Source organism: Mesoplodon densirostris, chromosome 2 (genome assembly GCF_025265405.1).
Source record: "Mesoplodon densirostris isolate mMesDen1 chromosome 2, mMesDen1 primary haplotype, whole genome shotgun sequence".
NCBI classification, from domain to species: domain Eukaryota; kingdom Metazoa; phylum Chordata; class Mammalia; order Artiodactyla; family Ziphiidae; genus Mesoplodon; species Mesoplodon densirostris.
The window spans coordinates 126,889,542-126,913,115 of record NC_082662.1 but is presented as its reverse complement, the minus strand read 5'-3'; the positions used below and the strand labels follow the sequence as shown (position 1 = coordinate 126,913,115).

Below are 23,574 nucleotides of genomic sequence, written 5' to 3'. Positions count from 1 at the left end.
CAGTGGGCAGACACTAGCCATAGGACAACCACAACCCACAACCTGGGAACCCAGTGGACCAGCGCCAACTTTGTGACTACGTGGAACCTGAATCTACAATCTGGACCCAACATCCAGCTGCGTCAGGAACTGGACCCACACATCAGCAATCTGAAATCAGCTCTGGGGCCCCTGGGCGCTGCAGCCAGACTTGAGGACACAGTTCTGCTCAATAGTAAGCTGGCACTAGCCCCAAGACCTGGGTTCACCAACCAGTGGACAGGCATCAATCCCAGGATCTCCTGGACCATAACCCCACCCACCAGTGAACAAGCACTAACACCAGGGACACCTGGGGTTCTGCAGCCCACCACCTCATGATCCGGTTCCACCTACCAGTAGCTGGAAGCTCCTTAAAAGGCAGAGCCTGGCAACCAACTGGACTGGGAGGCAACAAAGCCTACCAAGCCACCCACAGTAGTCAACCCACCACAACAGAAAGTCCTATGCAACCCACATAGGGAATGACCCTAGAGTATATAGCTCAGGTGATGACAGGGGAGTGTGCTACTAGGATGCATAGGACATCTCCTACAAAAGGCCACTTTTCCAAGGTCAGGAAACATAACCTACCAGATACAAAGAAATAAAAACAACATGTTAGGCAAAATGAAACAACAGAGGAACATGTTCCAAACAAAAGAACAAGATAAAACCTGAGAAAACTAAGTGAAGTGGAAACAGGAAATCTACCCAAGAAAGAGTTCAGGGTAATGATCATAAAGATGATCAAAGAACTGGGGAGAAGAATGGATGCACAGAAAGAGAACTTAGAGATTTTTTTTACCAGAGTAGGAAAATATAAATAACCAGAGGTGAGGAATACAATAATGAAATGGAAAATACACTAGAAGGAACCAACATTAGACTAAATGATACAGAGGAATGGATCAGCAATCTGGAAGACAGAGTAGTGGAAATCACTGATGTTGAGCAGAAAAAAGAAGGAAAAGTAATGAGGACTGTTTAAGAAACTTCTGGGATAACATCAAGCATACTAACATTTGCATTATAGGGGTCTCAGAAGGAGAAGAGAGAGAAAGGGCCAAGAAGGCATTTGAAGACATAATAGCTGAAAAGTTCCCTAACCTGGGAAAGGAAACAGACATCCAAATCCAGGAAGCACAGAGAGTCCCAAATATGGTCAACTCAAAGAGAACCACAAGACACATTGTAATTAAGATGCCAAAACATAAAAGTAGAGGATATTAAAAACAATAAGGGAAAAGCAACATGTTACATACACAGGAACTCCCATAAGGCTATCAGCTGCCTTTTCAGTAGAACCTCTGTAGGGCAGAAGGGAGTGGCATGATATATTTAAAGTGATAAAAAGGAAAAATCTACAAACAAAAATATTCTACCTGGCAAGGATTTCATTCAGATTTGATGGAGAAGTCAAAATTAATACATACAAGCAAAAGCTAAAAGAGTTCTGTACCACCAAACAAGCTTAAAAAGGAATATTGAAGGGTTATCTCTAAGCAAAAAAGAAAAGACCACAACTAGAAACATGAAAATTATGAAAGGAAAAAGCTCATCAGTAAAGGCAAATATACCAAAAAAGGTAGAAAATCAACCACATACACAGATAGTAGAAAGCTTAAAAGACAAAAATAGTAAAATCATCTATATTCACAATAAGCAGTTATGGGATGCACAAAAAAATTAGATGTAAAATATGATGTCAAAAACAATCATGCAGGGAGGAGAGTACAAATGCAGGTTTGTTAAAATGTGTTTGAAATTCAGAGATCAGCAACTTAAAACAATCATATGTATATATACATTGTTATAAGTAGACCTCATGGTAAACATAAACCAAAAATCTATAACAGATGCACACACAGAAAAGAGAAAGGAATCCAAACATAACACTAAAGATAGCCATCAAATCACAAGAGAACAAAAGACGAAGAAAGGATCAAAAAGTACTACAAAATAACCACAAAACAATTAACAAAATTGCAATAAGAACATACATGTCAATAATTATTTTAAATGTGACTGGACTAAATTCTCCAATCAAAAGACATGGCTGAATGGATACAAAAGCGAGACACATATATATCCTGCCTACAAGGGAGTCAATTCATATCTAAAGACACACACAGACTGAAAGTGAAGAGATGGAAAAAGGTATTCCATGCAAATGAAACAAGAAGAAAGCTGGGATAGCAATACTTATATTGGACAAAATAGACCTTAAGGCAAACACTGTTACAAGAGACAAAAAAGGACATTACATAATGATAAAGAATCAATCCAAGGAGAATATATAACTATTGTAAGAACATATGCACCCAACATAGTGGAACCTAAGCATATAAAGCAACTATTAATACACATAAAAGGAGAGACTGACAGTACCATAATGATAGTGGGGACTTTTAAACCCACTTACATTAAAGGACAGATTTTCCAGATGGAAAATTAGTAAGGAAACATTGGGCTTAAATAACACATTAGATAGAATATATATATAACTTTCCATCCAAAAGCAGCAGAATACACATTCTTTTCAAGTACACATGGAACATTCTTCAAGATAGATCACATGCTAGGCCACAAAAGAAACCTCAGTTTATTTAAGAAAACTGAAATAATACCAAGCATCTTTTCTGACCATAATACTATGAGACTAAAAATCAACTACAAGAAAAAACACAAACACATGGAGTCTAAAAAACATGCTACTAAAGAACCAATGATCACTGAAGAAGTCAAAGAGAAAATCAAACAATACATGCAGACAAGTGAAAACAAAAACACAACAATCCAAAATCTATGGGACACAGCAAAAGCAGTTCTAAGAGGGAAGTTTGTAGTGATACAAGCCTACATCAGGAAACAAGAAGTATCTCAAATAAAAAACCTAACTTTACACCGAAAAGAATTAGAGAAAGAAGGACAAAAAAACCCTCAGAGTTAGTGGAAGGAAACAAATCATAAAGAGCAGAACAGAAATCAATGGAATAGAGATGAAGAAAACAGTAGAAAAGATAAATAAAATTAAAAGCTGGTTCTTTTAAAAGATTTAAAAAATGATAAACAATTAGCCAGACTCATCTAGAAAAAAGGTAAAGAGCTCAAATCATTAAAGTTAGAAATGAAAAAATAGAAGCTACAAACCACACCACAGAAATACAAAGGAGAGAAGCAAGAAGAACTACAATCCTGCAGCCTGTGGAGCAAAAACCACATTCACAGAAAGATAGACAAGATGAAAAGGCAGAAGGCTACGTACCAGATGAAGGAACAATATAAAACCCCAGAAAAACAACTAAATGAAATGGAGATAGGCAAACTTCCAGAAAAAGAATTCAGAATAATGATAGTGAACATGATCCAGGACCTCAGAAAAAGAATGGAGGCAAAGATCGAGAAGATGCAAGAAATGTTCAACAAAGATCTAGAAGAATTAAAGAACAAACAACAAAAAAACAGAGATGAACAATACAATAACTGAAATGAAAACTACACTAGAAGGAATCAATACCAGAATAAGTGAGGGAGAAGAACAGATAAGTGACCTGGAAAACACAATAGTGGAATTCACTGCTGTGGAACAGACTAAAGAAAAAAAAATGAAAAGAAATGAAGACAGCCTAAGAGACCTCTGGGACAACATTAAACACAACAACATTTGCATTATAGGTGTCCCAGAAGGAGAAGAGAGAAAGGACCCGATAAAATATTTGAATAGATTATAGTCAGAAACTTCCCTAAAATGGGAAAGGAAATAACCACCCAAGTCCAGGAAGCACAGAGAGTCCCATACAGGATAAACCCAACGAGAAACATGCTGAGACACATAGTAATCAAATTGGAAAAAATTAAAGACAAAGAAAAATTATTTAAAGAAGCAAGGGATAAAAAACAAGTAACATACAAGGGAACTCCCATAACGTTAACAGCTGATTTCTCAGCAGAAACTCTACAGCCAGAAGGGAGTGGCATGACATATTTATACTGATGAAAGGGAAGAACCTACAACCAAGATTACTCTACCCAGCAAGGATCTCATTCAGATTTGATGGAGAAATCAAAAGCTTTACAGACAAGCAAAAGCTATGAGAATTCAACTCCACAAAAGCTATGAGAATTCAACTCCACAAAACCAGCTCTACAACAAATGCAGAAGGAAATTCTCTAAGTGGGAAACACAAGAGAAGAAAAGGACCTACAAAAACAAACCCAAAACTATTAAGAAAATGATAATAGGAACATACATATCAATAATTACCTTAAACATGAATGGATTAAATGCTCCAAACAAAAGACACAGGCTTGCTGAATGGATACAAAAACAAGACCCATATATATGCTGTCCACAAGAGACCCACTTCAGACCTAGGGACACATACAGACGGAAAGTGAGGGAATGGAAACAGATATTCCATGCAAATGGAAATCAAAACAAAGCTGGAGTAGCAATACTCATATTAGATAAAATAGACTTTAAAAAAGAATCTTACAAGAGACAAGGGGAACACTACATAATGATCAAGGGATCAATCCAAGAAGAAGATATAACAATTATAAATATATATGCACCCAACATAGGAGCACCTCAATACATAAGGCAACTGCTAACAGCTATAAAAGAGGAAATCAACAATAACACAGTAATAGTGGGGGACTTTAACACCTCACTTACACCAATGGACAGATCATGCAAAGAGAAAATTAATAAGGAAACACAAGCTTTAAGGACACAATAGACCAGATAGATTTAATTGATATTTATAGGACATTCCATCCAAAAACCGCAGATTACACTCTCTTCTCAAGTGCACAAGGAACATCCTCCAGGATAGATCACCTCTTGGGTCACAAATCAAGCCTCAGTAAATTTAACAAAATTGAAATCATATCAAGCATATTTTCTGACAACACGCTATGAGATTAGAAATCAATTACAGGGATAAAAACGTATAAAACACAAACACATGGAGGCTAAACAATACATTCTTAAATAACCAAGAGATCACTGAAGAAATCAAGGAGGCAATCAAGAAATACCTAGAGAAAAATGACAATGAAAACACGATGATCCAAAACCTATGGGATGCAGCAAAAACAGTTCAAACAGGGAAGTTTATAGCTATACAAGCCTACCTCAAGAAACAAAAAAAATCTCAAATAAACTCTCTATCCTTACACCTGAAGGAACTAGAGAAAGAAGAACAAATAAAAACCAAAGTTAACAGAAGGAAAGAAATCATAAAGGTCAAAGCAGACATAAATGAAATAGGAAGGAAGAAAACAATAGCAAAGACCAATAAAACTAAAAGCTGGTTCTTTGAGAAGATAAAATTGATAAACCATTAGCCAGACCCATCAAGAAAAAGAGGGAGAGGACTCAAATCAATAAAATTGCACATGAAAAAGGAGAAGTTACAACAGACACCGCAGAAATACAAAGCATCCCAAGAGACTACTACAAGCAACTCTATGCCAATAAAACTGACAACCTGGAAGAAATGGACAAATTCTTAGAAAGGTATGACCTTCCAAAACTGAACCAGGAAGAAAGAGAAAATATGAACAGACCAATCAAAAGTAATGAAATTGAAACTGTGATTAAAAATCTTCAAACAAGAAAAGTCCAGGACCAGATGTCTTCACAGGTGAATTCTATCAAACATTTAGAGAAGAGCTAACACCCATCCTTCTCAAACTCTTCCAAAAAATTGCAGAGGAAGGAACACTCCAAACTCATTCTATGAGGCAACTGTCATCCTGATACCAAAACCAGACAAAGCTACTACAAAAAAAGAAAATTACAAACCAATATCACTGATGAATATAGATGCAAAAATCCTCAACAAAATATTAGCAAACAGAATCCAACAACACACTAACAGGATCATACACCATGATCAGTTGGGATTTATCCCAGGGATGCAAGGATTCTACAATATTTGCAAATCAATCAATGTGATACACCTTAATAACAAATTGAAGAATAAAAACCATATGATCATCTCAATAGATGCAGAAAAAGCTTTTGACAAAATTCAACACCCATTTATGATAAAAACTCTCCAGAGGGCCTCCCTGGTGGCGCAGTGGTTAAGAGTCCGCCTGCCGATGCAGGGGATACGGGTTCGTGCCCCGGTCTGGGAGGATCCCATATGCCGCGGAGCGGCTGGGCCCGTGAGCCATGGCCGCTGAGCCTGCGCGTCCGGAGCCTGCGCGTCTGGAGCCTGTGCTCCGCGACGGGGGAGGCCACAACAGTGAGAGGCCCGCATACAGCAAAAAGAAAAAAAAAAAAAAACTCTCCAGAAAGTGGGAATAGAGGGAACCTACCTCAACATAATAAAGGCCATATATGACAAACCCACAGCAAACATCATTCTCAATGGTGAAAAACTGAAAGCATTTCCTCTAAAATCAGGAACAAGACAAGGATGTCCACTCTCACCACTATTATTCAACATAGTTTTGGAAGTCCTTACCACAGCAATCAGAGAAGAAGAAGAAATAAAAGGAATACAAACTGGAAAAGAAGAAGTAAAACTGTCACTGTCTGCGGATGACATGATACTATACATGGACAATCCTAAAGATGCCACCAGAAAATTACTAGAGCTAATCAATGAATTTGGTAAAGTTGCAGGATACAAAATTAATGCACAGAAATCTCTTGCATTCCTCTCCAATAATCATGAAAAATGTGAAAGAGAAATTAAGGAAACACTCCCATTTACCATTGCAACAAAAAAAATAAAATACCCAGGAATAAACCTACCTAGGGAGAAAAAAGACCTGTATGCAGAAAACTATAGGACACTGATGAAAGCAATTAAAGATGATACCAACAGGTGGAGAGATATACCATGTTCTTGGATTGGAAGAATCAATATTGTGAAAATGTCTATACACCCAAAGCAATCTACAGATTCAATGCAATCCCTATCAGATTACCAATGGCATTTTTTAGAGAACTAGAACAAAAAATCTTAAAATTTGTATGGAGACACAAAAGACCCCAAATAGCCAAAGCGGTCTTGAGGGAAAAACATGGAGCTGGAGGAATCAGACTCCCTGACTTAAGAATATACTACAAAGCGACAGTAGTCAAGGCAATATGGTACTGGCACAAAAACAGAAATATAGATCAATGGAACAGGATAAAAATCCCAGACAGAAACCCATGCACCTATGGTCAACTAACCTATGACAAAGGAGGCAAGGATATACAATGGAGAAAAGACAGTCTCTTCAGTAAGTGGTGCTGGGAAAACTGGACAGCTACATGTAAAAGAATGAAATTAGAACACTCCCTAACACCATATACAAAAATAAACTCAAAATGGATTAGAGACCTAAATGTAAGACCGGACACTATAAAACTCTTAGAGGAAAACCTAGGAAGAACATTGTTTGACATAAATTACAGCAAGATCTTTTTTGATCCACCTCCTAGAATAATGGAAATAAAAACAGAAATAAACAAATGGGATCTAATGAAACTTAAAAGCTTCTGCACAGCAAAGGAAACCATAAACAAAATGAAAAGACAACCCCACAGAATGGGAGAAAATATTTGCAAACAAAGTGACTGACAAGGAATTAATCTCCAAAATATATGAAGAGTGTATGCAGCTCAATATCAAAAAAAATACCCCATCATAAAATGGGCATAAGATCTAAAAGACATTCCTCCAAAGAAGACATATATATGGTGAAAAAGCACATGAAAAATGCTCAACATTGCTAATTACTAGAGAAATGCAAATCAAAACGACAATGAGGTATCACCACACACAGTCAGAATGCCCATCATCAAAAACTCTACAAACAGTAAAATCTGGAGAGGGTGTGGAGAACAGGGAACCCTCCTACACTGCTTGTGGGAATGTAAATTGGTACAACCACTATGGAGAACAGTATGAGGTTCCTTAAAAAACTAAAAATAGAATTACCATATGATCCAGCAATCCCACTCTTGGGCATATGTCCAGAGAAAACCATAATTTGAGAAAGATACCTGAACCCCAATATTCATTGCAGCACTATTTACAATAGGCAAGACCTGGAAACAATGTAAGTGTCCATCAACAGAGGAATGGACAAAGAAGATGTGGTACATACATATAATGGAATATTACTCAGCCATAAAAAATGAAATAATTCCATTTGCAGCAAAATGGATGAACTTAGAGATTATCATACTAAGTGAAGTAAGTCAGAGAAAGACAAATATCATATGATATCACTTTTATATGGAATCTTAAAAAATAATACAAATGAACTTATTTACAAAACAGAAACAGACTCACAAACTTTGAAAACAAACTTATGGTTATCAAAGGGAAGAGGTGATGGGAGGGATAAATTAGGAGTTTAGGATTAACATATACACACTACTATATATAAAATAAATAGTCAATAAGGACCTTCTGTATAGCACATGGAACTCTACTCAATATTCTATAATAAACTCTATGGGAAAAGAATCTGAAAAAGAATGGAAGTATGTATATGTATAACTAAATCAATTTGCTGCACACCTGAAACTAACACAATATTGTAAATCAACTATACTCCAATAAAAAATAAAAATTAAAGAAACCACTGTGGAGAATATGCATATATATACATATGTATATAGGTACTTGTACACTTGTACAAGTATTCCTGTAACATAGATTATTAGATATAGAATTCTTGAATCAGAGTTCTGAATATTTAAAAAGTTGATAAATCCTTAAAATTGTCAGTCTAAACTCACCCAAAAGTATTTGAAAAATGTATATTTTTATAAAATCTGTTTACTATTTACCCATAGTGTGGAAGAAAAATGTGTAATTCTCATTTTATTGCACACTTTATAATTAGATGTTTTATCTAGTTTTGTATGTTCATTGGTCATATTTTCTCTGGATTGTCAATTCATACTGTTTAGATATTTTGCACTGGATTGCTTATTTTCTTATTGATATGTTTTTTACTTATAATGTATATTATCCATTTGTCTTTGACACGTATTGCAAATATTTTCTGTTGTGTGTAATTTCTTGGTGCCTTTTTGCAGGGACTTTGACATTTAAAATTTCAGTTTTTATGTAGTCAAATTTGTTAGTACTTTTATTTGTCAATTCTTCTGTAATGTCATAATATGAAAGGTCTTTCCAATTATAAAGATATTATCACATATTTTCTTTTTATAATTTAGCATTATAATTTTTATGTTTCAATCTTTAATTCATCTAGAATTATATTTGGTATAAGGAATCTAATTTTATTTTTTATTTCTGTTTTTCCTGTGAAACCTCGTGTTGCCTTCAAATCAGTCTTCTGTTAAACACCGCTTACCCTACAGATTTGAAATGCCAATTTTATTATGCACTTATTCCTCATGTTAACTGAGTTCAGTTTCTGGGCTATCCCCTTCCCTCATCTATCTCCACAAGATCTATATTGTTTTGATTACTGTAGCTTTAATCACTAACACACTATATAATTTACTTATCTTATGTTTATTGGCTGTCTTCCCTAAAGGAATAGAAGCTACAACTGAAAATTATCTTTCAGTTCTTTTACTAATATGTCCCTCCCAAGTTTCTAGAACAGTGTGTAGCTATAGTGGGCATTCAATAAATATTGATATTTATTGAATAGATGATTGAATATTTGCAATATCAGGTCTTCCCAACCAGGAATGTTATATCTCTTCATTAATTTTATTTTCTCTAATTGGTCTATTAAAGTCTTTCATCTCTTCTTCAGTCAATTTTTGAAGTTTCTTTATTCCTAGGAAAGCATTCATTTTTTTCTAGATTTTCTAATTTATTGGCAAAAGCTTCCCATTTTAATGTTTAAATTTCTTACATATCTGTAATCATATTCTCTTGTTTATTTTTAATATTGTTTATGTCCCAATCCTTGCTAGTTTGGCTTGCAAGATATCATTTTTTTAAAGAATTTTTTGTTTTTGTTTTCCTTTGCTTTGAAAAGAACTCTTTGATTTATCACATCTACTTTCTTTTTTATTTAATTCCTTAATTTCTGCTTTTGTCATTAATGATTCTTCACTTCTGCTTTTTGTTTGTAATGTTGGTATTCTGTTGCCTGCTTCCTGAGTTAAATAATTAGTTCATTTATTTTCAGTTTTTGTTGTTTTCTAAGCATTTAAAACGATGAAAAGCATAATGCTATGAATTTTTCTCTACATGGCTTTAGCTATGTCCCACAGACTTTTATATATAGTGTTCTTATTCTCATTATTTAAAAAAATAATTCCTAATTTTCATCTTAACTTCGTATTTAATCCAAAATTCATTTAATAATGTTGTTAATGAGCAATGTGATAGGAAAATGGTAGTATGTTGACACTGCTATCTTATTACAGTATTCTGATCCTAAAAATAATAGGTGTTTCTGATTTAAGAGCTTGATTAGAATATAATTTATGGCAAGTTGTGAAAATGTCACTTAATTATTCATATGCCAAATGTGAGATGCAAATGCACAAAGAGGTCTGAACCTCCCTAACTCTTTGAATTCACCTTCCTCCTTTCATCCAGTCCTTTCTAAGTGTTGTTTTTGAAAATTAAAGAAAGTATACTCCTAAGGGCTGTATGCAAAAGTGTCGTATCTGGAAAGGAAGTTATGAAACCAACTAGTCCAATTGTTCATTTTATACCTGTGGTTATAGAACCAAAGAGGTTAAGAGACTTATTGTCTATGAACCTCTACGACTTAGGCATAATACTCTATTAAGGGGAGAAAGTTAATCATTTTGTATAAAGTGAACCTGAAGAGGTGCTGTCTCCCTCCCACTACCATTTCTTCATCCCAATTGCATTAGCCTACTATGGCTGCCATAGGAAAATACCACAGACTAAGTGGCTTAAACAATAGAAATTTACTTTCTCACAATTCTGGCGGCTAGAAGTCCAAGATCAAGGTGTCATCAAGGTTGGTTTCTGACAGACTCTCTTGCTCGCTTGAAGACAGTGGCCGCCTTCTCATTTTGTCCTCACATAGCCTTTTCTCTTTGTACGTGCAGAGAGAGAAAGAGCTCTCTGGTGTATCTTCCTCCCCTGATAAAGACATCAGTCATATTGGATTAGGGCCCCATCCTTCTGACCTCATTTAGCCTTAATTACCTCCTTAAAGACTCTACCTCCAAATACAGTCACAATGAGAGTTAGGGCTTCAACATATGCATTTTGAGGGAACATAATTCAGTCCATAATACAATGCTTCCTAATAATACCATTCCTGTCATGCTCATCCTCATTATTATTTAATGCACTAATTCCAGCTCTTTCTTCTATGTTAATAATGTGATTATAAAAGTGATAGAGTGAATGTGAGGAGAAAGGTATGCAGAAAAAAATTAAAAACGCTCTGCTACGAAGTGGGAGAGAAGCTCTCAAACATCTTGTAATGTTATGGGTTTGTGCCTGAACACTCTAATTTTCTCAAAGTATGTAAATAATCACTATGAAAGAAATTATTTTGGTTAATAGTGCACTTAAATAAAACAGCATAGATTTATGTCAACATAGAATAACACAAACTTTTCTCTCTTTTTTTCCAGATTATTATGGAAATATTGTGGTAAAAATGGAAAATAATGTAATGTTTCATTTCAAGATTAATATTAAAGATGCAGTAAAGCTGCATTTATGGACAAATAGCACAACAAAATCATTAATTTCCTTGAATACATCTGGTAAAATGTATCTCATACATGTTTCTGAAAATGGCACAATACATCCACAGGAATATCCCTTAAAACTGGAAGCACAAAGTATAGCTTTCAAAACAAAAGAAAAATGCCCCTACGTGGCATTTCATAATGATATTTTTCGTGTTTTTTATCTTTTGGACAAAGGACAAAACCTGTCAGTGTGGGCTCAAATAGTCTATCCAAAAAATATTGGTCTGTATATTATTGTGGAATCATATGGCCCAAAAATATTGGAAGAGAAAAATCAGATTCACTATGAAATTTCCTCAAGATACTGCTCTAAAACCATGGTAAGTTAATATTTTAAAATTCTTTCATTTGATTTTAATAAATGTAAAATTATTAACACTTAAAAGAATGGATTTCCCTCCAAATTTAGCTTTGAAAATGTTGAGAAATATGTAAGTTTTTAATGAATAATGATATGGTAAGTCATTAATTCCTGAGCAACAATTTTTACTTGCAATATCCAGGGCCTCTTTGCCACTTAAAAACACATTCCTGTAGAACTCTTTGTCAATTGTATTGTTCACTTCCTTTTCTTATATAGTGCATGACTGCTCTGTAGAATTCTATCTGCTATCTATTACACTATAACACCATCCCTAAACTTAATGGCTTCAAACAACAAGTTCTGTGGATCAACAATTTGGGTTATGAGTAGACGGGCAGTTCTGCTGGTTTCATCTGGGTTTATTCATGAGGCTGTGGTCATCTGGTGGCTTGCCTGGGACAGGATAATGTAAGATGGCTTCATTCACATGTCAAATGTTTGGTGCACGCACTGGCTTGTTAGTATAAGGGGCCTCAGCTGGAGCACTTGTCGCTGCTCCATGTGTCCTCTATCCTCCAGGCTAGACCTGGCTTCTTCACATGGCAATCTCAGGGCAGTGTTCCAAGATGGTGAAGGCAGAAGCCACAGGCCTTTCAAGGCCTAAGTTTGGCTACATTCTATTCGTCAAATCAATTCACAAGGCCAGCCCAGATTAATATGATAGGGAAATAGACTCCACTTCTTAATAGAACGGCAAACTTACACTGTAAATGGACCTACATACGGGAATGGGAGGAATTACTGCAGCCGTCTTTGTAAATAATCTACCACAAGAGACATAAATATACTGTGTATATTATTTTGTGTACTACTTTCCTAGGTAATATTATAGCATAAGCATTTTTTTTTATGCTGTATGCGGGCCTCTCACTGTTGTGGCCTCCCCCGCTGCAAAGCACAGGCTCCAGACGTGCAGGCTCAGCGGCCATGGCTCACGGGCCCAGCCACTCCACGGCATGTGGGATCCTCCCGGACTGGAGCATGAACCCGTGTCCCCTGCATCGGCAGGTGGACTCTCAACCACTGTGCCACCAGGGAAGCCCCATAAGCATTTTTACATGTTACTGTAATTTCTTCCCAAATATTGTATATTCTATTCCCCACTCTCCCTTTCTAGGCTCAGCTTTCTTAAGCATATACAATAGTGGGCCTCTTAATTGATACAGTGGAATGGAAGTGTTCATTTAATTCCAAAGTAAGTTAAAGTGAAGAATCATTTAAAAAAGGAAAGTGCTATATGTGAAACATTTTACTTTAACTTAAATAGATGAATGTACATTCATTAGTCAATCTTTTAATATAGGACCACAGACTTTGCTTTGTAATTAGTCCACTGGAATTCTTCATCTCCTTTCTTGCATAGTCTTATTCATAAGACATCATCTCTTAGTTCTCATTTCAGTTTCTTTAAAATAGCGGGGGCAGGGGGTACTTAAAGACATTGGCAAAACAACCAAAGTTCTAGATTTTTATAATTTTTTCCCCAGCCTTTTAGTGTTATCTTGCTCATACCTAGCTCAGCAATTTCTTCTATGACTTGCTTTATCAAAACTTTCCAGGCTTCCCTGGTGGTGCAGTTGTTGCGAGTCTGCCTGCTGATGCAGGGGACACGGGTTCATGCCCCAGTCCGGGAAGATTCCACATGCCATGGAGCGGCTGGGCCCATGAGCCATGGCCGCTGAGCCTGCTCGTCTGGAGCCTGTGCTCTGCAATTGGAGAGGCCACAACAGTGAGAGGCCTATGTACCATTAAAAAAAAAAAAAAAAAACTTTCCAAAGCAGTTCCAAACGTAGTTTTCAGGGAAAGAGTAACTCTATTTTTACACTGGTATTTAACCAGTCCATAATATTTAGTGTAATTCCACAATTACAATAATAATGCAATCTGGCATAAACAGGTTTTGAAACAAATAAAGCTGTTTTAGATTTATATACAATTACATGGATAGACCTTAAAACATAGTCTTGAATGAAAAATAGTGTTGAATAAGAAACTGAAACCTACCAAATGTTACTATGTAACATTTATTAAAATTACAAACAACTACACACAAATCACAAGCAAAAAAGAGTATTGTTCATTTTATAAGAATACAAAGATAAAAAATGAAGAATACAAAGATAGCCAAGGACATATAACAAACAAGTAAAGCATAATGCTTGCTTGATATATGTTATGGGTGCCTATTATGAGGGAAGGGAATGGGGGAAGAAGATACAGGGGAAAAGTAAAATACAATAAACAAGACTGGATTGAGCATGTTTCAAGAAACAAGGAGTATATTTAACTCACTTTTCTGAAGCTGAGGTACTCCCTCATTCCAGAACAAAAACAAAGGTTTACACTTTTCTTCAGCACAGTGCAACTTTCTTTGATTATCTAGCTCCAATATCTGCATACACTCTCATAGGTTTCCTTTCCAAGAATTGCATATATAATGTGTATTTGTCCACTTGCAATTCAACCCTTCAAAATACTAGTTACCAATCAAAATATACAAAGGACTATGAAACATTAATATTTTCATGTTTTAGCATATTTTTATTTCTGTTAATATATTCTTCAGCTCCGTTTGGTTCTTGTTTATATTTTCTAACTCTTTATTAAACTTCTCACTTTGTTCATCCATTCTTCTCCTGAGTTCATTGAGCATCTTTGTGATCATTACCTTGAACTGTTTATTGGGTAGATTGCTTACCTCTGACTTCACTTAGTTTTTCTTCTTGGGTTTTATCCTGTTCCTTCATTTGAAACATATTCCTTAGTCACATAATTTTGCCTAATTCTCTGTGTTTATATGTATGTATTAAGTACATTGGTTACATTTCCCAATCTTGGAGAAGTGGCCTTATGTAAGAGATGTCCTATGGGGACCAGCAGTACACTTCCACCTGGTCACCCGAGCTGTATGATCTATGGTTGCCACTGTGTGGGCTGAGTGGGCCCTTTTGTTGTGGCGGGGCTGCCTATGAGTATACTGGTAGGTGGGGGCTGGACCCCACCTGGTTGGCTGCCAGGTCCTTCTTCCCACTGAGGCTGCTTGTGGACAGGGCCAGGTCCTGACATAGTTGTCTGTACTGTCCAGGGAGTCCCAAGGCTGATGCCATCCTGCTGGTGGTGGGGCTGGGTCCCATGATGGCTGGCTGGGAGGGGGGCTGCTGTGGATGGTGCCATCCACTGGTGGCTGGTAAGCCCCCAGAATAGGCTACAGGGGGGACTCCAGAAGAGCACTTGCCAGTACCAATGTCCTTGTGGTAGAACCAGCTCCCCAAAATGGCTGCCACCAGAGTCTATGTTCCCAGAGGGAGTCCCAGTTGCCTCCTGCCCCTCCAGGAGTCTCTTCAAGTCCAGCAAATGGGTCTGACCCTAGTTCCTTTTATTTTATTTTATTTTATTTTTTTTTATTTTTTTATTTTTTTTTGCTGTACGCGGGCCTCTCACTGTTGTGGCCTCCCCCGTTGCGGAGCACAGGCTCCGGACGCGCAGGCTCAGCGGCCATGGCTCACGGGCCCAGCCGCTCCGCGGCATATGGGATCCTCCCAGACCGGGGCATGAACCCGTATCCCCTGCATCAGCAGGCGGACTCTCAACCACTTGCGCCACCAGGGAGGCCCTAGTTCCTTTTAAATTACTGCCTCTGTGTTAGGACTAGGAATGTGTGAGATTTTGTGCATGCCCTTTAAGAACAGAGTCACAATCCCTGCTGGCCTTCAAATCCAGCCATTCTGGGAACTCTTCTTCCTGGTGCAGAACCCTCTGCTGGGGAGCCCAATGTAGGGGCACACCCCCCTCCTTGGGGAGAACCTCTGCAATTGTGATTATCTTACATTTTTTGGTTGCTGACCCAGGGATGTGGGTCTTTACTATACTGAATCTCCATTCTTCTTACCCCTCTCATTGTGGTTCCTTCTTTGGTTGTGGAAAATCTTTTCTGCCAGTCTTCAGGTCATTATCATCAATAGTTGCTCTGTAAGTAGTTGTAATTTTGGTGTGCCTATGAAAGGATGTGAGCTTAGGGTCTTTCTACTCCACCGTCTTGTCCACTCTCCCAAATTTGCATTTTTTAATAAACTATTGGCTCTATCATTTACTAGCCGATGACAATGAGCAAGTTTTTAAATCTTTGATGTTGATGATGATGATGCTAGTATTTACTTTATTTATGAGGATTAAATGAGTTAATATATGTAAAGGGCTTAGAAGAGCACCTGACACATAATAAGCACTATATATGTATGTGTTACTACTACAACTATCACCACTTCTGCTGTTTCTACTACTACTACCACCACCACAATATTTCATCATTTCCAAGGCACAGTTTTCTAGGTTTTTTTTTTAACATTTAACATCGTTGAAATTGAGATGAGTATTACATATGATAGCATCTTAGATTTGATTAACTATAGTGGTATTAGAATGTTATAATTATTGGCCACTATGGTGCTAAGCTTCATAAGTAATCAGTCATTTTTGAAGAAAAAACTGAGTATAACACCCATACACAAAAGTGGATAACTAATATTTTAAAGTTTTTAATGCTATTAGCTGGTTTCATAATGATATTTATACCAAAAGTTAGTTTTGAAATTTTGAGAATTATTTCTGAATATCTTAATTGACCTAAATACATTTTTAATATTGAGGTATAATTGATATGTAACATTTTATTGGTTTCAGTTGTACAAGATAATGATTCAATATTTGTATATTTTATAAAATGATCACCACATTAAGTCTAGTTAAGATCCATCATTACACATAATTACAAATTTTTTGTGATGAGAATTTTAAGATCTACTATTTTAGCAACTTTCAAATTGCAATATTATTCACTATAGTTACCATGCTGTACACTATATTCTCATGACATTTATTTTTTAACTGCAAATTTGTACCTGTAACCACCTTTATCCATTTCACCCATCCCCCACTCCTGGCAATGATCAATCTGTTCTCTGTATCTATGAAGTCATGGGGGTATTGGTTTTGGTTTTGAGTCCACATATAAATGAGATCATATGATATTTGTCATTCACTGTCTGACTTATTTCACTTAGCATAATGCCCTTTAGGTCCATCAGTGTTGTCACAAATGGAAGGATTTCCTTCTCTTTTATAGCTGAAAAATATTCCATTGTATATATACTTACCACATCTTCTTTATCTATTTATCCATCGATGGATACTTAGGTTGCTTCCATGTCTCTGCTATTATAAACAATGCTGCAGTGAACATGGAGGTGCATATATTTTTTCAAATTAGTGTTTTTGCTTCCTTTGGATAAATACCCAGAAGTGGAATTGTTGGATCTTATGGTAGTTCTATTTTTAATGTTTTGAGGAAGCTGCATACTGTTTTCCATAGTAGCCGCCCCAGTTTACATTTCCACCAATAATTCATGGTTCCCTTTTCTCCAAATGCTCATTACAAGATAACACTTCTTATCTCTTATCCTTTTGATAATAGTCATTTAACAGGTGTGAGGTGAGATCTAATTGTGGTTTTGATTTGCATTCCTGTGATGTGGTACCTGTTTTCATGTATCTGTTGGCCATATGTATGTCTCCAACGGAAAAATGTTTATTCAGATCCTCTGCACATTTTTAAATCAGATTTTTTGTTTTCTTGCTCTTGAGTTGTTGGAGTTCCTTATATATTTTGGATATTAACCTCTTATTAGATGTATGGTTTGTAACTATTTTCTCCCAATCACTAGGTTTTCTTTTCATTTTGTTGATAGTTTTCTTTGTGGTGCAGAGCTTTTTAGTTTGATGCAGTTCCTCTTGTTTATTTTTACTTTTGTTGCCTTTGCTTTTGGTATCAAATCCAAAAACTTTTGCCATGACCAATTCCAAGGGGCTTACTATCTATGTTTTCTTCTAGGAGTTTCAGGGTATCAGATTTCACATTCAAGTCTATAATCTCATTTTAAGTTGATTTTTGTATATGGTGTGAGATAGAGGTTCAGTTTCATTCTTTTGCAGGTGGCTATTCATTTTTCCCAACACGATTTGCTGAAGAAACTATCCTTTCCTCATTGTATATTCTTGGCTTCTTTGTAATAGATTCATCAACTACATATGCATGGATTTTACTTCTGGATTTTCTATTCTGTGCCACTAATCAATTGGTCTGTTTTTATGCCTATGCTATACTGTTTTGATTACCACAGCTTTGTAATGGAGTTTGACTCCAGCTTTGTTCCTCTTTCTCAAGACCATTTTGACTATTCAGGATCTTCTCTGGTTCCATACAAACTTTAGGATTGTTTATTCTATTGCTGTGAAAAATGCCATTGGAATTTTAATAGGGATTGCATTAAATCTGTATATAGCTTGGGTAGTATGGACATTTTAACAATATTAATTCTTCCAATCCATGAACATGTAGAATCTTTCCATTTATTTGTGTCTTCAATTTCTTTCTTCAATATTGTATAGTTTAAAGTGTATGGGTCTTTCACCTCCTGAGTTAAATTTATTCCTATGTATTTTATTATTTTGGGTGCAACTGTAAATGGAATTGTTTTCTTAATTTCTCTTTCTGGCAGTTCCTTATTAGTGCATAGAAATGCAACAGATTTTTATATATTGATCTTGTATCCTGCACCTTTACTGATTTGTTTTTTTGGTGGAGTCTTTAGGGTTTTTTACATATAATATCATGTCATCTGTAAGTAGTGACAGTTTTACTTCTTCCTTTTTAATTTGGATGCCTTTTATTTCTTTTTCTTGCCTAATTGTTCTGGCTAGAACTTGAATAAAAGTGGTGACTGTCGACATTATTGTCTTGGTCCTTATCTTAGAGGAAAACTTCCAGCTTTTCACCATTGAGTATGTTGTTAGGTATAGGGTTGTCATATATGGCCTTTATTATGTTGAGGTATTTTCCTCTCTACACACTTTGTTGAGAGTTTTTATCATAAATGGATGTTGAATCTTGTCAAATGCTTTTCTGCATCTATTGAGATGATCATATTATATTTATCCTTCATTTTGTTAATGTGCTATATCACATTGATTGATTTGTGCATGTTGAACTATCTGTGCATCCCTGGAATAAATTCCACTTGATCATGATGTATAATCCTTTTAATGTATTGTTGAATTTATCTTCCCAAATTATGTTGAGAATTTTTGCATCTATGTTCATCAGGAATATTGGCCTGTAATATCCTTTTCTGGTGGCATCTTTGTCTGGCTTTGGTATTAGGGTAATGCCAGCATTGTAAAATTAGTTTGGAAATGTTCCCTCTTCTATATTTTTTGAAGAATTTGAGAAGGATTGACATTAATTTTTCCTTAAATATTGGTATAATTCACTAGTGAAGCCATTCTGGTCATGGACTTAAGTTTTTCTGGAGGTTTTTGATTACTGATTCAGTCTCCTCACTAGTAATTTGTCTGTTCAGATTTTCTACTTCTCAATGATTCAGTCTTGTAGGTTGCATGTTTCTAGGAATTTATCCATTTCTTCTAAGTTGTCCAATTTGTTGGCATATAATTTTTCATAGTAGACTCTTATGATCATTTTTATGTCTGTAGTATCAATTGTAATGTCTTCTCTTTCATGTCTGTTTTTATTTATTTGAGTCCTCTCTTTTTTTTGTCAGTGAGTCTAGCTAAAGGTTTGTAAATATTATTTATATTTTTTTTAAAAAAGCTCTTAGTTTCACTGATCTTTTCCATTGTTTTTTCAGTCTCTAATTATTTATTTCTGCTCTGATTTTTGGTATTTCCTTCCTTCTACTGACTTTGGGCTTTGTTTATTCTTCTTTTTCTAGTTCTTCAAGTTGTAAAATTAGATTTTTTTGTTAATATTTCTTATTTGTTGATGTAAGCCATTTATCCTTATGAGCTTCCCTCTTAGAACTGCTTTCGCTGCATCCCATAAATTTTGGTATGTTGGGTTTCCATTTTCATTTGTCTCAAAGTATTTTTTGATTTCTTCTTTGACCCATTGTTTGTTCAACAGAATGTTTAATATCTAAATATTTGTGAATTTTCCAGTTTTCTTCTTATAATTGCTTTCTAGCTTCATACCACATGGTCAGAAAAGATGTTTAATATGATTTCAATCTTCTTAAATTTATTAGGACTTGTTTTGTGGCCTAACATATAATACATCCTAGAGAATATTTCATGTGCACTTGAGAGGAATATATATTCTGTTACTTTTGGATGGAATGTTCTGGATATATCTGTTAAGTCATTAGGTATAATGTGTTGTTTAAGGCCAATGTTTCTTTATTGATTTTCTGTCTGGATGATCTATTGATGAAAGTAGGGAATTAAAGTCCCCTACTATTATTGTATTGCTGTCTATTTCTCATTTTAGCTCTGTTAATATTTGCTTTATATATGCAGGTGCTCCTATGTTGGGTGCATATATGTTATATCATGTTGGATTGACCCCTTTATCATTATATAATGACCTTCTTTGTCTATATTATAGTTTTTGTTTTAAAGTATATTTTGTCTGATAACTATAGCTACCTCAGTTTTCTTTTGACTTCCATTTACATAAAATATTTTTCCATCCCTTCAATTTCAATCTGTGTGTAATTTTACACCTGAAGTGAATCTCTTGTAGACAGCATACAGAAGGGTTGTTTTCTTTTATCCATTTAGCCACTCTATGTCTTTTAATTAGAGAATTTAATCCACTTACATTTAAATTAGTTATTGATAGGTATGTACTTATTGCCATTTTTTTATTGTTTCTGGCTGTTTTGTAGTTCTTCTGTGTTCCTTTTGTCTTCTCTGATCTCTTCATTTCTGGTTTAATGACTTTTTAGTGGTTTGCTTTGATTCATTTTTTTTATCTTACCTGTATCTCCTATAAGTTTTTCCTTTATGGTTACCATGTGGCTTACATATAAAACATATTACTTATATTTATAATAGTCTATTTTAAGTTGATAACAACTTAAATTTGATCATAGTCTAAAGCTCTACATTTTTATTTCCCCTCCCATGTTTTACATTTTGATGTCACAATTTACATCTTTTTATCATGTGTATCTATGAACAAATTATTGTAGTTATTTTTACTATTTTGCCTTTAACTTTCATACTAGCTTTATAAGTGATTAACTCACCATGTCCACATATTAGATTATTCTGAATTTAACTATATATTTACCTTTACCACTTGGGTTTATACTTTCATGTTTCCTGTTACTAACAGCACCCTCTCGTTTCTACTTAAGAATTGCCTTTAATATTTCTTGTAAGGTGGGTTTAGTGTTGTTGAACTCCTTTAGCTTGTGCTTGTCTGGAAAACACTTTTTCTCTCTTTCAATTCTGAAGGACAGTTTTTTACTTTGAGCACTTTGAATATATCATACCATTCCCTTCTGTCCTGCAAAGTTATTACTGAAAAATCTGCTGATAGTCTCATGTGGTTCCCTTTGTACAACAAGATGTTTTTAAGACTTTCTCCTTGTCTTTAACTTTTGATATTTAATTACAATGTGTCTTGGTGTGGGTCTTTTGGAGTTTATCTTATTTGGAACTCTCTGAGCTTCCTGGATCTGGGTGTCTGTTTCCTTTCCCAGGTTAAGAAAGTTTTTGTTTGTTTGTTTGTTTATTTAGTTAGTTAGTTAGTTATTTTTGGCTGTTTTGGGTCTTTGTTTCTGTGCGAGGGCTTTCTCTAGTTGCAGCGAGTCGGGGCCACTCTTCATCGCGGTGTGCAGGCCTCTCATTATCACGGCCTCTCTTGTTGCGGAGCACAGGCTCCAGATGTGCAGACTCAGTAGTTGTGGCTCACGGGCCCAGTTGCTCTGTGGCATGTGGGATCCTCCCACACCAGGGCTCGAACCTGTGTCCCCTGCATTAGCAGGCAGATTCTCAACCACTGCACCACCAGGGAAGCCCAAGAAAGTTTTTTTTGTCATTATTTCTTCAAACAATTTTTCTGCCCCTTTCTCACTCTTTTCCTTCTGTGACTCCTATAATGCAAATGTTGGTCCACATGATGTTCCATAAGTCCCTTAAGCTATCTTCACTTTGCTTTTTCCTGCTCTGTTTTTGATGAGTTCCACTGCCCTGTCTTTGAGTTCACTCATTCTTTCTTCCACTTCATCTATTCTGATGTTGAACTCCTCTATTGTATGTATCAGTTCAGTTAATGTATTCTTCAGCTCTGTGACTTCTATTTAATACTTTCTTATATTTTCTATCTCTTTGCTGAAATTCTCACTTTGTTCATCCATTCGTCTTCTGACTTCAGTGAGCATCACTGCAACCGTTATTTTGAATTCTTTATCAGGTAAATTACTTACCACTATTTTATTAAGACCTTTTTTTATGTGATGTTATTTCATTCTTTCATTTAGAATATATTTCTGTTTCTTCATTTTCCTTAATCCTCTTCATTGGTTTCTATGCAGTAAATAAGACAGCTACTTCTACTAGTCTTGAAGGGGTCATTTTGTGTAGGAGATGAAACTTATCATTCAACACTGCCTGAGCTCTTGGTTGTCTCTCCAGAATTTGTGATTGTCCAAGCCACCTACGTTATTCTTAGTGGCTCCCAGCATTTTAGGGTGTGCTAAGATCTGTCAGTCTCTCAAAGTGTGGAGAGTATCTCAGCACACAGATGCAAGTTGATTGGAAGCCAGACACTAAGGGAACAGCTTTTAAACTATGCAAATGTACCTCTTTCAGGGAGTTGGTATTTCTGTCTGCTGCCTCACTGCTGAGCCTTAGGCTAGTAAGAAACATTTGAGAAATGTTTCTTTGTTTGCTACCATCCCTTTGAACCTGTAAGAACAAGCCCCATTGGTCACCAGAGCCAGACTATTGAGGGATGTGTTCTCTGGGTGACCAACACAAAAACTGGGGCACCAGATGTGTATAACAGCTACCTTCTCTGAGATACTGACAACTTGGAGTGGGGCAAAGGAAGAGTGCAATGATGGTGCGCCTGCCAGCCTCCCCAGTCTCTGGAGAGAATTATAGTCAGCACCTAGATGTGTGTTTAATTAGAAGCCTGCCCCTCAGGCCACATCTATAAAAGTAAGCTAACAAGTCTCTTTCACAGAAAGACTTGGGGTGCATTTCAGTCTACCATCTCTGTGCTATTCTCTGGAAGGAACAGCCAGTTAAGAACTATTTATCACTTTTTAACAATCCTATAAGACCTGCAAACATGAACCCTGCTGGCCACCAGAGCCAGGTAATCCAGGGGCATTCCCCAGTCAGCAACCACTAAAAAGCACCAGATGTGTGTACAAGCAGCTTTTTGGGAGACACCAGCAACCTGGAGCAAGGCAGAGGGAGACTACAAAGATAACACTTCCCCTATGCCCCTATGAGGTCTCTGAAGAGAATTATAGTCAGCCCTTAGATATAGTTTTAATTAGAAGCCTGCCTCTCAGGACATAGCTATGAAGATAAGCTAATAGTCCTCTTTTACAGAAAGACTGTGCCTACTATGTCTTGGAGGTGCAGCCAGCTAAGACCTCCTCTTTCATCTATT

At 36.0% G+C, this 23,574-nt stretch overlaps 1 protein-coding gene across 1 annotated transcript in view; it reads left to right on the top strand.

The window, feature by feature from the left end:
• Positions 1–23,574, top strand: part of CATSPERE (catsper channel auxiliary subunit epsilon) — a 247,561-nt gene that overhangs the window by 142,543 nt on the left and 81,444 nt on the right. The window contains exon 11 of the mRNA XM_060088382.1: positions 11,600–12,042. Within this exon, the coding sequence (XP_059944365.1) occupies positions 11,600–12,042 (443 nt within the window). The remainder of the gene's footprint in view (positions 1–11,599; positions 12,043–23,574) is intronic.